The sequence below is a fragment of the Rattus norvegicus genome, chromosome 17 (assembly GCF_036323735.1).
Source record: "Rattus norvegicus strain BN/NHsdMcwi chromosome 17, GRCr8, whole genome shotgun sequence".
Lineage (NCBI taxonomy): Eukaryota > Metazoa > Chordata > Mammalia > Rodentia > Muridae > Rattus > Rattus norvegicus.
The window spans coordinates 3445991-3460950 of NC_086035.1; the positions used below are offsets into that span (position 1 = coordinate 3445991).

Sequence of the window (14960 nt, forward strand, 5' to 3'; positions counted from 1 at the left end):
TGTAAATGGTAAGCTATAATTCATAGGTTCAGAGAGGTTAGGTAAAGAGGAATACTCTAGTGGAGATGCACAGATCTCCCTATGTAAGGGAAATAGACATGTCTTTGCTGGTGGACCAGGGCAAGTTGAGACAGGAGTAGTAAGGGATTAAGTAGTGGGGTGAAAGGAGCGAGGACAGAAAGGAGAGAGTTTGGGAGGGCAGCTGGAATTGCCCAGCATTTGGGGAAAATGTGAGAATGTAGGGTAGTGGAACATTCCAGTAATCTCTGATAGTAACCCAACTGAGGATTCCAGTACTGGAGGACATGGATTCGAATTGGACGTCTTTTGCAGCCAGATCAGGATTTCAGTGCAAAAACTGGATTGAACTGCATTGAGTTGTTAACTGAGGGTAGTCCAAGAAGATTGCCAAACATCCCAGGCTGATGGTGGGACAGGTAGTTGCTCTCCAGAAACTGGCAGCAGAGCTCCATTGATAAGGATAGCTTCCACACAACTCTTTGAAAATATAGAGGTCAAGTTGATGCCTGCCTAGTCTCTTAGATGTAAGGAGGTCCTCCATTGCCTAGCAAAAGAGAGAGTTAGACAACTATGCAGGCACAAAACCTCTTACGAAATTTCTGTCCTGTATGCAAAATACCCTCTGGCAATGGTGGTGCAGAGTTTATTAGAGTGGCCAACCAATATTTGACTGAACTTGGGGTCCACTCCGTGAGCAGTATCTCATGCTTGACTCTCCTTGGATGGCCAGAAAGCAGAGGCTGGATACTCCCAAGATGAAGAGTAAAAGCAAACATAATTCACCAAGATAATTACTGTCATGATTCCTAATGGTATTCTGCTACACTGATAGATCAGTGCCATATCAAGTCTTCAAAAAAATACTTACTCTGGTAGCAGATGGAAGCAGGTGCAGAGACACAAAGCCAGATATTATGGAGAGAGAGAGAGAGAGAGAGAGAGAGAGAGAGAGAGAGAGAGAGAGAGAGAGAGAGAGAGAGAGAGACACTAAATTGGAGGTCTCCATTGGTTCCTATCATCAGAGCCTGGGGAATCCCACAGAAGAAAGGAAGGAAATTTTGAAGGACCCAGAGGTGATAAAGGACACAAATAGAACAGAGCCTATTAGATCAGTTGAGTCAGGCTCCTATGGGGGTCACAGAAATTGAAGCAGCAAGTAAGTGGCCTACATGTGTCTGGAATGGGACTGGGCAGTCATGGAAATTAAAGAGCTACAAGAAATAGCTTCTGCCATGTTGTTTATTTTTTATATGGGATCCAAGGTAAATTCTAATTATCAACATTGTTCTAAACAGTTTATACATTCACCTCCTGTCATTATGAAAACAACTTTACAACAGATTTTCCCAGATTTTAAAGGAGGTCAGAACCACCCTGGGACATTGAGAAATTTTCATGGTTGGTTGCATTTTCCTGGAAGTCTGACTCAGGAGGTGTGTGTTAGATTTAAAAATGTGTTTCCATTTCCAATTCCTAATGATGACATTGCTAGTACCATGATGTCACACTAATGAATCCTTATGGAACTTATAGGCTGCTTTACAAGACCAACTTTAAACATGAAGGATATAACTGTACTCTGGTGTAGATTCAGGGGTGCTATCAGGTAGTATTGCAATGCTTGGCAGTCATGTCAATGTATGTCATGTTACAGACAGGACTTAGAGAGTTAAGCTTTAGATCACACATCCTCATTCCTTTGCCCTGTCCAGGTATTCGGTTGATAAACAATCCTGAGAACCTAATAACATCAAGAGAGGTATGGTATGATTCTTAGGGTTATAATTAGGGTCGATACTCTCAGTCTCTTTTTAAGAGCATCCAAATTTTATGATTAAGCTGACTACTCACCTAGTACAGTGTTTGTAAATAGAAGATGTAGGTATATAAGAACATTGATTTGTGATGCTTATTATAACATACCTTCAGTAAGGGTCATGGGTATGCCTATAAGAATGCATGATGAATGGGGTCCTGCCTGAAGAAGAGACACTAAGCAGACTATACAGTCATGTAAAAAAATTTTGCTGAGGAGTAGAATGGGACTCTGTAGACATAAAATATATTTAAGTGAAACACAGTCAGCTTACATGAGCAGGACTCTGCCTAGTTCAGGATCCTTGCTGTAGACTGTGGAGGATGAAAAGACTTCACCTGGTATGGAGTGGAGGATAATATATCTCTTCAGATATGATGGGTGATCAAATAGCAATAATGATTGTTATTACCTGAGTTACCAGGATTGATGTTGTACGTGGGGTGACTCAAAGACATGTACATTACTAGAAGAATTAGTGTTCAGAATGAAGCAACACAGGTGCCACTAAAAAACAGCGAAAAAGTGGTTATTTGAAAGACTTAATCTGAAAACTTAATTAAAACTTTGATATTGCATTACTCAGTCTTACATAAATAGCCGTCAATGTTTTCCTACTTTCAGACATTTCTTGGTTAAGTTCAGTTTTTCAATATTGTTATAGGCTTTAAGGTTGACATGTATAATACATACATCCTATATCTGAGGAAGAAAAATATGCAATAGTCAATGAACAAACAAAATATGGTGCTTCCATGTAATATCAATCTACACAAATTGTGTAAAGGAGATTTTGACAATAGTTATTAGATACTCATTTATCTGTAAAGAGTCATGCCTTTTAATACAACTACAATGGACTCTTTTTTTCAACAAGTCTATGGTAACAACACTCAACCCACAGACACAGACAAAGTTCTACACAGAGAACACAAAATTGCAGAGACTGAGTTTTGGGGGAAAGAGTAGAGGATTATTTTTATTCAGTCCAGAGTTTCCTAGCAAAAGTAGCAACCCATCAATAGAGTTACTTGTACATAACTGCACGTACTGTGGCAAGTACCTAAAGCCCTATGCACACTAAGTAAGAAGAAACATATAAACCAATGCAAGCTTCAAGTCATAGTTGCTGATGAGCGTCTGATGCAATCTCAAGTTTAGAAACCACCTGAGTGTGTCATGAGATCCAGAATGCCATGGCATTCATTTTGTATCTTAGGCCTTGGCTGTAGATAGCACTTTCTAGGCTGTACTAGGCTTTACTAGAAAGTAAGCTGAATAAGTCGTGATGAGCAAACTAATAGTCAGAACTCCTTCATGGGCTCTGCATCATCTTTTGCCTCCAGGTGTCTGCCCTTTTTGAGTTCCTGTCCTGACTTCCTTTGGTGATGAATGGTAGGTGGAAGCCTAAGTGGAACAAATCCTTTCTTCTTACGATTCTTCTTTCATGGTGTTTTATTACAAAAACTCAGTCAGGAGTGAAAAGTATCAAGCATCGTGTGATGCAAGGAGGATAGGCTGGTTCTCTGCCTTTCTCTGTTAAGATCCACAGGTTTGGCTCTACAACACCTATTTAGGTTTCATACACCCAGCCCTTCAGGACAGGAGTGATCAGATCTTATGTATTTCAGAGCCTGGAGACCTAATCCAGTCACCAGCATAGCAAATCAGTAAAAGGGTAAAACTGACTTCCTGGCCTGAAACTGTATTTATACCTCAAATGAAATGTAGCAGAGCCAGACCTGGGATCTCAGCCACATCTGAAGATCTGAGTTTAAGAAGTGGATAAAGTCCTTAGAAGTCTTCCTGGTAAGGTCCTTCCTCTTCTCAAGCAGAACAGGAATTGACATTAGATAAGAAAACTGTGAGAATCTGGTATAAACCCCAGAAATGAGACTATCTTTTCAATATGTATAGTTTTACCCTATGGAGGTGAAAGAAAGTAGAAAAACTAAGGAGGTTAAAAGATCCTGCATGGTTAACTCAAACTTTGTTCCCTTAAAGTAAAAAATCTGAGTTTTTTGCAACAAGCAATAGCTGTCCCTTGTGCTTCAGGTATCATTACTATCCCCTTGCACATTGCTGCAAGGTAAACTACAATTCTTCATTGACATGGGCAAAAGGATTAGCAGATGACATAGCTATCATTAGGCCTTATAGTGAGAGTTGTATTAAGAGGCACATTAAGTCATGATTTTAATCCTGTGTGTGGCTCTCTTTTGTATCCCACATACACTGTTATCCAGTGGCTTTGGTGTATGATGCATTTATCACAGAAGTACTGATTATGGTGTGTAGCTATAAAGACAGAAGCAAGGGAATATTACTGATCTTTTCCATATTTTCAAAGGGCAACAGCTTACAATATTTTCATTTGAGATGGTAGTTTTCAAGACAAGTCCACATATCGATTATTAGGTAGGGATTTGAAAGTCATTTGGCCACAGCTCCAAGGGTCACCTTGTGCTTAGAATCGGATACCACAGAAGTTCATACAAATCCATGTCCTGTATCAATGACTGTCTAACATTTCGATTTTGAGGTTCATGGATATTTTTCTGATAATGTAAGTTTTCAATACACAAGATGTTTCTATTCCTAGAATTTGGGACACATGGGGTGCATTTTGGTGGCACCCCTAAATACCATCCACTTGTAGATTTAACTACAAGTAAATATTTATCCATTTTTGAAATCTGTTGGTAGATATTTGAAAAGAGTACTTCAAATAATTTTGTCCAATGCATATGTCTTTATTTCTTAGAAAAGAGTGACAGGCATTTTGGAAGAGCTGCAGTTGGCCGTCTTTATTTCCCTTCTTCACTGCCTAGGTGCTTGAGGCATGAGTCCTTTTGTCCTGCTGACCATCCTGTGCTTGGCAGTAGCCAGAGATACTCAATCATCTGATCCCAGTTTGGATTCTGAATGGCAGGAGTGGAAGATAAAATATGACAAAAACTACAGCCTGGTTAGTAATACGAGCACTATTCGGTCAGACCCTAAAGAGAATTCCTTGTTGGGATTTATGGTGAAACAGAGGACATAGTGACCATATTTTATTAAGGAATTCTTCAAAGCCATGCACTAGGTATACAGGCTGGTGAGAATTTCTGTTCTTAAGTATGTGAAGTGTCGCTTTTTTTCTGCAGTGTCCTGAGATTTGTCTCGTGACCTGAGGCAGTGACTTACCTTGGTTAGCTTGTGTACAGGTTTAATTAGAAAGACATGTCATGCATTATGTTTATTTCTAGGAAGAAGAAGGACAAAGGAGAGCAGTATGGGAAGAAAACATGAAAGTGGTAAAACAACATAATATTGAATATGACCAGGGAAAGAATAACTTCACCATGAAGGTCAATGCCTTTGGTGACATGGTAAGTTTAATACAGACTGCATCACATATTTTATTTCATTTTTTTATGTGTAATCTTTTGCTTTTTACTGATTCTTGTTCCTTTTCTTGAAGACTGGTGAGGAATTCAGGAAAATGATGATTGATATTCCAGTCCTGCGTTTTAGGAAGAAAAAAGTATCCAGTCACATACTGGTGGTTATCTCCCGAAATTTGTGGACTGGAGAAGAAGAGGTTATGTGACTTCTGTGAAGAATCAGGTATAAGAATACCACATCACTATCTTTTTGAGTCACTGGGGTAAAATGGCATTGAAATGCCTTTTTTTAACAAAAGGAAAAATAATATATTAAATTATATATGTAAATAGGTATATTTACATATATTTTATAAGTATAAGACTTTTGAAATGTCAAATTTCCCTTTGTATCTTTATTAATATAAGCATATTGAAATCTAGTTCAACATCCACAAAGTTTTATTAAAAGTCCCTATACAAAGCATTATGCTACATTCTTTAAAAGCTTTTGTATTTTACTTCGATATTTTATATATTTATAATTCAAATGTTATTCCCTTTCCCCCCCCTCCCTTCCCATTCACCCTGCGTCTATGAGGATGCTCCCAATCCCACCCACCCAGTCCCAATTCAATGCCCTGGCATTCCTCTATATTGGGGAAACAAGTCTTCACAGGACAAAGGGATTCCCCTCCTATTGATGCTGGACAGTGCCACCCTCTGCTACATATATGGCTGGAGTCCTGGGTACCTCCATGTGTACTCATTGGTGGGTGGTTTAATCCCTGAGAGCTCTGATGTGGTCTGGGTTGTTGATACTGTTGTTCTTCCTATGGTGTTGCCAACCCCTTCAGCTCGTTCAGTTTTTTTTCACTAACTCCTCCAGTGGCTTACCCTTGTTTAGTCCAATGATTAGTTGCATGGATCCTCATTTGTATCAGTCGGACTCTGGCAGAGGCTCTCAGGTGACACCCATATCTGGCTCTTGTCAGCAAGTATGTCTTGGAATCAGCAATAGTGATTAGGTTTGGTGGCTGCATATGGGATAGTCTCTGGATGACCTTTTCTTCAGTCCCTGCTTCACTCCTTGTCTCTGTATTTCCTTCCATGAGTATTTTGTCCTCCCTTCTAAGAAGGAATGAAGCATCCCCATTTTGGTCTTCCTTCTTCTTGAGCTTCATATGATCTGTGATTTTTTTCTTAGGTATGTCAAGCTTTTGTGCATATATACACTTATCAGTGAGTGCATACCATCTGTACTGTTTTCTGACTTGGTACTTCACTCAGGATGATATTTTCTAGTTCTATCTATTTGCCTAAAATTTTCATGTAGTCATTGTTTTGAATTGCTGAGTAGCACTCCATTGTGTAAATGTACCATATTTTGTATACATTCTTTGGTTGAAGAGTATCTAGGTTCTTTCCAGCTTCTGCCTATCATACATAAGGCTGCTACTAACATAGCGGAGCAAGTGTCCTTGTTTATATGTTGGAGTATCTTTTGGGGTGTGTATTCCTGGGAGCGGTATAGCTGTGTCATGAGGTAGTACTATGTCTAAATTTCTGAGGAACCTCCAGACTGATTTCCATAGTGATTTTACTATCAGGTAATCCCACCAACAATGGAGGGGTCTTTCTATTTCTCCACATCCTGGCCAGCATCTACTTTCATTAGGACAAAATGAAAACTAACAGATTGGGAAAAGAGCTTTACTAATTCTACACCTGATAGAAAGATAATATCCAATATATACAAAGAACTCAAGAAGTTAGACCAGAGAATCAAATAATCTTAGTTAAAAAATGGGATACAGAGCTAAATAAAGAATTCTCAGCTGAGGAATATCAAATGGCTAAGAAGTACCCAAAGAAATGTTCAAGATCATTAGTCATCAAATCAAAAAAAAAACCCTGACATTCCGCCTCACACTGGTCAGAATGGCTAAGATAAAAAACTCAGGTGACAACAGGTGCTGGCAATGATTTAGAGAATGTGGACCACTCCTCCATTTTGGTGGGATTGCAAGATGTTACAACTTATGGAAATCAGTCTGGAGGTTCCTCAGAAAATGGGAAATAGTACTACTTGAGGACCCAGTCATACCATTCCTGAGTGTATGCCCAAAAGTTGTTCCAACATATAAAAACTACACATGCTCCACTATGTCAATAGAAGCCTTATTTACAATAGCCAGAAGCTGGAAAGAATCCAGATCCAGACGCCCTTCAACAGAGGAATAGACACAGAAAATGTGGTACATCTACACAGTGGATTACTACTCAGCTATTAAAAACAATGACTTAATTAAAATCATAGGCAAATGGATCAAACTAGAAAATATCCTGAGTGAGGTAACTCAATCACAAAGAAACACACATAGTATGTACTCGCTGACAATGATATTAGCCCCAAAGCTCAGATTACCCAAGATACAATCCACAGATCACATGAAGCTCAAGAAGAAGGACAATCAGAGTGCAGATGCTTCAGTCCTTCTTAGAAGGGGAAAGAAAAATATTCATAGGAGGAGATTTGGAGACAAAGTTTGTAAGAGAGACTGAAGGTATGGTCACTCAGAGCCCGCCCAACTTTGAGATCCAGCCCATATACATATCGCCACCAAATCCAGACACCATTGCTGATGCCAAGAAGTCCATGCTGGCAGGAGCCTGGTATAGGTGTCTCCTGAGAGCCTCTGCTAGAGCATGACAAATACAGAGGAGAATGTTCAGAGCCAAACATTGGACTGAGAATGGGGTTCCCATTGGAGGAGTTAGAGAAAAGATTGAAGGAGCTTAAGGTGCTGGCACCCCTATAAGAACAATACCAATTAACCGGAGTTACCAGGGACTAGACCACAGTTCAAAGAGTCCACATGAACAGATGCATGACTCTATCTTCATATGAAGCAGAAGATGGCCTTGTTGGGACCAAAGGAAGGAGAAGCCCTTGGTTTTGCCAAGTCTAGACCCCCACTGTAGGGACTCTCAGGGTAGGGAGGCAGGAAGGCACGTGTTGTTGGGTGGGAGAAAGGGGATAACATTGACATGTAAATAAAAAATATCCAATAAAACTCAAAGTGATGGCATATGCTGTGTAGGATGTGGAGCAAGGGGAACACTTATTCATTGCTGGTGGGAGTACACACTTTTACAGCTACTTTGCAAATCAATTGGCATTTTATTAAAAAACATAATATTTCTACCTCAAGACTAAACTATACTATTTTGGGGCATAAACACAAAAGATGCTCCAATATCTCACAAAGATAATTGTTCAACTATGCTCATTACTACTTTATTCATAAAATCTACAATTTGCTTTTAATAACATTTTAAGAACATTTGAATGTTTTATCTGTTTGTGCAACATGTATAGATCATGCCATCCACCATTATCTACCTCTCTCTACCTAGTGCCCTCCATCCAATCCCTCTCCAGGTTCTGTTTTATTTATTGCTGGTAATAGCAACCAGACAACATTATATCCTTCCCATATGTTCATGGATATGTGCATGTGTATGTAGCCATTCATTGGGGTACAAGCAAGTGTGCAGCAGACAGGTTCCCAAGAAGAATGAAACTTGCTCCTTTGGCACCAATAACCTCCTAATAGTTTATTCTTTGGAACAGTATTCAGTTGTCTGATTTGGGATTGATACTTGTTTGTGTATGACAGTCTTTTCTCTACTTAGGGCAGATGTAATTCTTGTTGGGCTTTTTCTGTGGCTGGTGCCATAGAGGGACAGATGTTCCGGAAAACAGGCAGACTGGTCTCACTGAGTGCACAAAACCTAGTGGACTGTTCTAGACCTGAAGGAAATCGTGGCTGTATTTCAGGCCACACATTTTATACTTTCAAGTATGTGTGGAATAATGGAGGTCTGGAGGCTGAGTCAACCTATCCTTATGAAGGAAGGGTAAGTGCATTTTCTATACTACTGTCATTTCAGCCATCTAGGGCAAAAGACCATTGTAGAAATAATCCAGTCCTCAGAACTGACATTGGAAGGTAGACAGTGTACACTATCAAGTTCTGATTATCAGTCTGCGCACATCCTTATGTAGCTTTTCCTGCTTCTGGGAAAACACAGAATATGGAAACCATTCCACATACAATTGATATTTCTTCCTGTGAAAATTTCTTATGGACAGAAAAACTTATGGGGTGTCATTGAACATATGAAGTCTAATATTTGTTTCATATCTCTCAGTTCATTTCTTTTCCTGAGATGTTCTATAACAGCCAAGACTTGGGGATTTTCAGCTACAAAATGCAGTGTTGTGATTTTGACTCATGCTTCCACACAAGTGGATGGAAATAACTGAATCTCTTCCTTTTTACCTTTTATAGGAAGGACACTGTCGGTACCTTCCTGAACGTTCTGCTGCTAGGATCAAAGGTTTTTCAATTATCTCAAGCACTGAGGAAGCTTTAATGAATGCTGTAGCAACTATAGGGCCCATTTCTGTTGGAATTGATGCTTCACATGAATCTTTCACATTTTATAGTGGAGGTAAGCATGGGTTCTTCAGTGGTTCCCAACCTGTAGGTCATAACCCCATTGGGAGTTAAATGACACTTTCAAAGTGGTTGCACATCAGATATTCTACACGTTATAGATTTACATTATAATTCATAATGGTAGAAAAATTAGTAATGAAGTAATGAAAATAATTTCATGATTAAGAGTCATTAAACATGAAGTATTCTATTAAAAGATCATTCAGAAGTTTGAGAACAACTCTTCTTGATATAATTAAGAATGCTTGTATAAACCCTGGAAGGTTGTGGGGCCACATTTCTGTGTACAATATTTGATGCACATAGCTAGTATATAGCCAGTAATAGCATGTGCCCATGCCTGTGAGCACTTTACAGCTGAAAATCCCTAAATCATCCCAGAGAGTGAAATGAACTGGGACACATATCATCCATATGCTCGAGTACTTCTTAGTATAAAATTATTATTATGCTTAAATTAGTCACATTTCCTCCACTTGGTATATCGTAAGTTATGGAAAGTTTGTCTTATTAGAGCTAAATTCTAAATAGTACAATGAATTAAGTAATTTCATATTGAGTTATGTTGAAATGGGGTTCTCTTAGTAAAACTGCAAGGGGAAAATGATTTGTATGTATGTAGGCAAATGTTTATTAACAAAGTTTTGTTTGTTGTATCTGTTTGCATTTGGATGAAAACCTGTGTCAGGATTCCTGTCAACAATGGGTTCTATTTTTTTATTAATCCTTTTATTTGTTTATATTTCAAATGATAACCCACTTCCTGGTTACCCCTACACATGCCTCCATCCCATCCTTTTTCTCCCCTGCTCTGCCTTGCCTCTATGAGGTTGCTTCTCCACCCACTCATTCACTCCCACCTCATTGCTCTAGCATCCCCTACCCTGGGGCATCAAGCTTCCAGAGGACAGGGGTCTCCCCTCCTGATGTCAGAAAAGGCCATCTTCTTCTACATATATAGTTTTAGGCACGATCTCTCCACATATACTCTTTGGTTGCTGGTTTAGTCTTTGGGAGCTCTGAGGTGGTTACTTTAGTTGGCCTTGTTCTTCCTATGGGGTTGCAAACACCTTTAGTTCCTTCAATCCTTTTCCTAGGTCTTCCATTAGGATCCCAGTCCTCAGTCCAATGTTTGTTTGTGAGTATCTGCATCCCTATTAATTAGGTACTGATAGAATGCCTTAGGAAACAACCATGCTAAGCTCCTGTCAGCAAGCACTTCTCATCAGCAATAGAGTCAGCATTTGGTGTCTGCAGATGGGATGGATTTCTTGTTGAGGTGCTCTCTGGATGGCCTTTCTTTTTTTACTGGATGTATTTTTTGTCCAATCAGAAATGCCTTACTTATTTTAATTGGCCATGGTCATTATTATATCCCTGGTACTTCTCACAACTTTGATTTTATTTTCCAGGTATTTATTATGAGCCAAAATGTAGGAATAAAACTGTGAACCATGCTGTTCTGTTAGTTGGCTATGGCTATGAAGGAAGAGAGTCAGATGGAAGGAAATACTGGCTGATAAAGAACAGGTAGAAACTGCAAATATTTATATTTAAGTTTCTGAATGAGTTTTTTGCTTAGAGTCAGAATGAAGATAAGAGTCCCCATAAATGTTATCAAACATACATTAAACAACCACCTTTTTCTTGGTGAACAATTGTAAGTGTGCAGTACACCTATTTGTGTATCTGTGCCTGTGAATGTGTATGTTTGCATTTTCAGTGTTGAGAGCAGTTGTTTTCCTTAGCTGTCTAACATGGAGGTAGGATATTTCACTGATCCTATAGGTTACTATCTGATGTAGTTGCTTAGCTAGATTATCCAGGTGTATCTTCACTTTATGGAATTTCAGGCAAGCTGCAAAGATAACCTGACTTTTAAAAATTATTATTTTCATGTGAGGGTGTTTCTGTGACTTTTCCTTCTACATGTAAGGAGTTGGTCATGGACGTCTGAGGAGGATTATCAGATTGTCTGGAAATTTATGTGGTGGAGGCTGGTAGCTAATTGACTTGGGTGCTGGGAAAGAAGCAATTGGTCTGTGGAAAAAGCTCTTGTTCTTAGGCACAGATCCAAGTCCAGTCCTCATTCTAGTTTTAAGTGTTATCCTGGAATTGAAATACTTTCCTTTCTCTTTTGTGACCAGTACTTGACTTGACCCTTTGAACACTATGGCTGGGCCACCACTAATGGTTGTGAGTTGTTCAGATTTACTCACTGTTTTCCTTCAGTGTTTGATTTTCTAAAAGTTAGCATAATGTTGGTTCTCTGCCATCTGTGGGTAGAAAAAATAATCCAGATTTTTCACTACTGTGATTTTCACAGTCCTATGTCAGATAAGTTTTGGTTCTCAGAGGTTGGTGTTCTCCATTTTCTGATTTTGTGTTAAGTAGGTTTCAGAATTAGTGTTGGCACATGGAGTTATTGTAATGAATGCACTGTCCTGTGTTCTTTCTACTAAATGGGAAACATGGTTCTTTTCAGTCATGGTGTAGGATGGGGCATGAATGGCTACATGAAGCTTGCCAGAGGCTGGAACAAACACTGTGGAATTGCTACATGTGCTTTTTATCCCAGAGTGTAAGCTCTCTGATGGTAACAAGAAAAGATTGGAGCGGAAAGAGCCTGTAGAGTAGAGATACTTCTCTTTAACATGCCTAGCTTCTGCATAGAGAGAGCACATGAGTTGCTATAGATCATGATGTGATGTTAATTACTCCAGTAAACCATGATGTCAACTGTGAAGTTAAGCACTTCAATGATTTGATTTTGATTCCCATAATAATTCAATTTTGTTTTTGTTTAACTATTGTACAAAATAATACCTTAAAAACATTCAAGTTCAAGTGTAGTGACTATCTTCCTTTTGTTTTCAGAGTAATAACTTTTTAGTTTAATGTAGTTCATTTTATTTCATGCATGTTTTAGTTAAAATGTAATTACATTATCCCCTTTATTTTCTTCTTCATCTCCTCCCAAATCTCCTCCCTCTAACTCCTCATATACATACCCTCATTTTCTCTCCAATTGGTTGTTTCTTTTTTTTTGGTTATCACTATGTATACATATTATATATATATATATATATATATATATATATATATATATATGTACGCATGGATATATAATAAAACCTTTTTAATGCTGACTATTTTTTTTCTGTGCACATGAGTTCAGGACTGATCACTTTGTATTGGGTAGTTGATTAAGGATTTGCCAATGTGAGTGCTCATTCCAGTTCATTCAGTGTTTACAACTCCTGCATTTAAGGCTCAGGAAACATTGTGGAAGAAGGGTTAGACTGAATATGAGCCAGTGTATTATGATTTTCCAGGTATTGAGAGTTTATACAGTAGATGACATGTTTTTCAAGTGATGTTACAGGCCAAAATTCTAAACATTATTCAGTGATGGAATCATAATTCTTTCAGTTAAGAAATATGGTATAGTACTTTATCTAAATTGACAAATTGATGGACTGGAAGCCATTTGTACTTCATACAGTGTAATTCATTTGATGGTTATGTTTTGTTCTATTAATATCTGGGAGCAGAGTTTGTTTTTAATTTTTGATTTGTGGACAAAAAGGGTGAGATGTAGAGGGAGATGTTGATTCCCTAATTGGTTCTTGATTCTGTCAATAATGAGGCAGAAGCCATTTACTGAATGAAGAGAAAATGAGGGGGCTTCTGGGTCCCAGGAGGAAAGGTTGGACACAGAGAAAGAGGATTCAGACCAACCTTTGGAACAAAGAGGAACCTGTAGTCTTTTGGGTCTTGGGGCACCTAGAGTTTGTAGATTCTACCGGAGCTGAGACCAAGGAGGACAGAGGGACCTAGTTGATAAGATTAGGGCAGGAAATTCTTCACACAACCCGTTAGTTATTTGACTAGTTTTTGAATAATAAAACTGTCTAGTGCTTTACATACCTGGGGCTATGGTGGCCAGAAGGAGAAAGAGGACAGTCAGGGCACTTTTTGAAAGTGTGGCAAAGCCAGTCCTGAGGGGTCCTGGAAGGGATCACAGCTCCTGAGAAAATGAGTCAACCTGGCTTTGGTGGATCTGAGTGGGACCAGCATTGGCAGATCTCAGAGCCTAGCTTGGAGTATAGGCAGAGCTCCTGAGAATATGGAAGCATGTTTTTAAAAATTGCATGAAATATTATGAAGTCTGTAATGAAACTGTATTATATGTACAATGACAACATAAATGGATTTGCAAATTGGGAATGGGGAACATCCTGAGAGGTCCCACCCTTAGGAATTAAGCTACAGGTAATTAATACAGTCACTTCTTTTTTTTTTAAAGAAAGCATTTAATTTACTGTAATTTCAGAGGTCTGGAGTCTGTGATGGTAGAGAGAAAAAACACATTTCAATACACAAGGACAAGACAGAGACACACTTCCTCCAAGAAAGCTATCCAGTTCCACTAACCCTTCCCACTTTCACCATCTGGGAACCAAGTATTCAAACATATGAGGCCGTAAGTCTCATTTTCATTCAAACCACAAAGGCTGGAATTCAGAAATGGCCAGGAGTAAAATCATGTAGGACATTAAGCTGTGAATAAAGTTAAAAATCAAAGGATGGCTAGACTTAGAGAATTAAAGTATAACCACCTACAGGGATAAGGTTAAATATTAGGTAAAGTTCAGATGGATGTCCCTGAATGTGGATATGTCTATTGCAATATAATACTTAGTAAAATATCAAGGTAAAATTTTATTAATCAATTTTGGACAAGAAATAAGATAGAAAAGCCCTTGTTATTAAACCATCTATTATAGCCACATTACTATTACTATAGTAGATACTTGAAATAATCAAATTATAAAAAGAAAAGTTCTATTTTGGCTCCATTTTATCTCACTGATTTTGAGCTCATAGTAAAACACCAAAGCATGGTGGAAGAATGTGGCAGACTAAAGTTACTCACCTCTGGGCCAAGGAGCAAAAGGGTGGGAAAGCAAGTGGCTGTGTCTCTCTCACACTTTGAAGGCACGCCTCCAGGGACCAGAGGACGTTGCCCTACTTTTTTTTTTATTAACTTGAGTATTTCTTATATACATTTCGAGTGTTATTCCCTTTCCCGGTATCCGGGCAAACATCCCCCCGCCTCCCCTTCCTTATGGGTGTTCCCCTCCCAACCTTCTCCCCATTGCCGCCCTCCCCCCACCAGTCTAGTTCACTGGGGGTTCAGTCTTAGCAGGACCCAGGGCTTCC

General features: G+C 38.9%; 1 protein-coding gene across 1 annotated transcript; it reads left to right on the forward strand.

Annotated features, from left to right (window-relative positions):
- The first annotated feature begins 4679 nt into the window (after nucleotides 1–4679).
- Cts8l1 (cathepsin 8-like 1) lies at nucleotides 4680–12319 on the forward strand. The gene is given in 8 exon segments (XM_225128.10): nucleotides 4680–4805; nucleotides 5089–5211; nucleotides 5304–5364; nucleotides 5367–5449; nucleotides 8905–9129; nucleotides 9564–9726; nucleotides 11147–11264; nucleotides 12220–12319. Coding segments are annotated over 8 exon segments (999 nt in total).
- Nucleotides 12320–14960: the final 2641 nt, after the last annotated feature.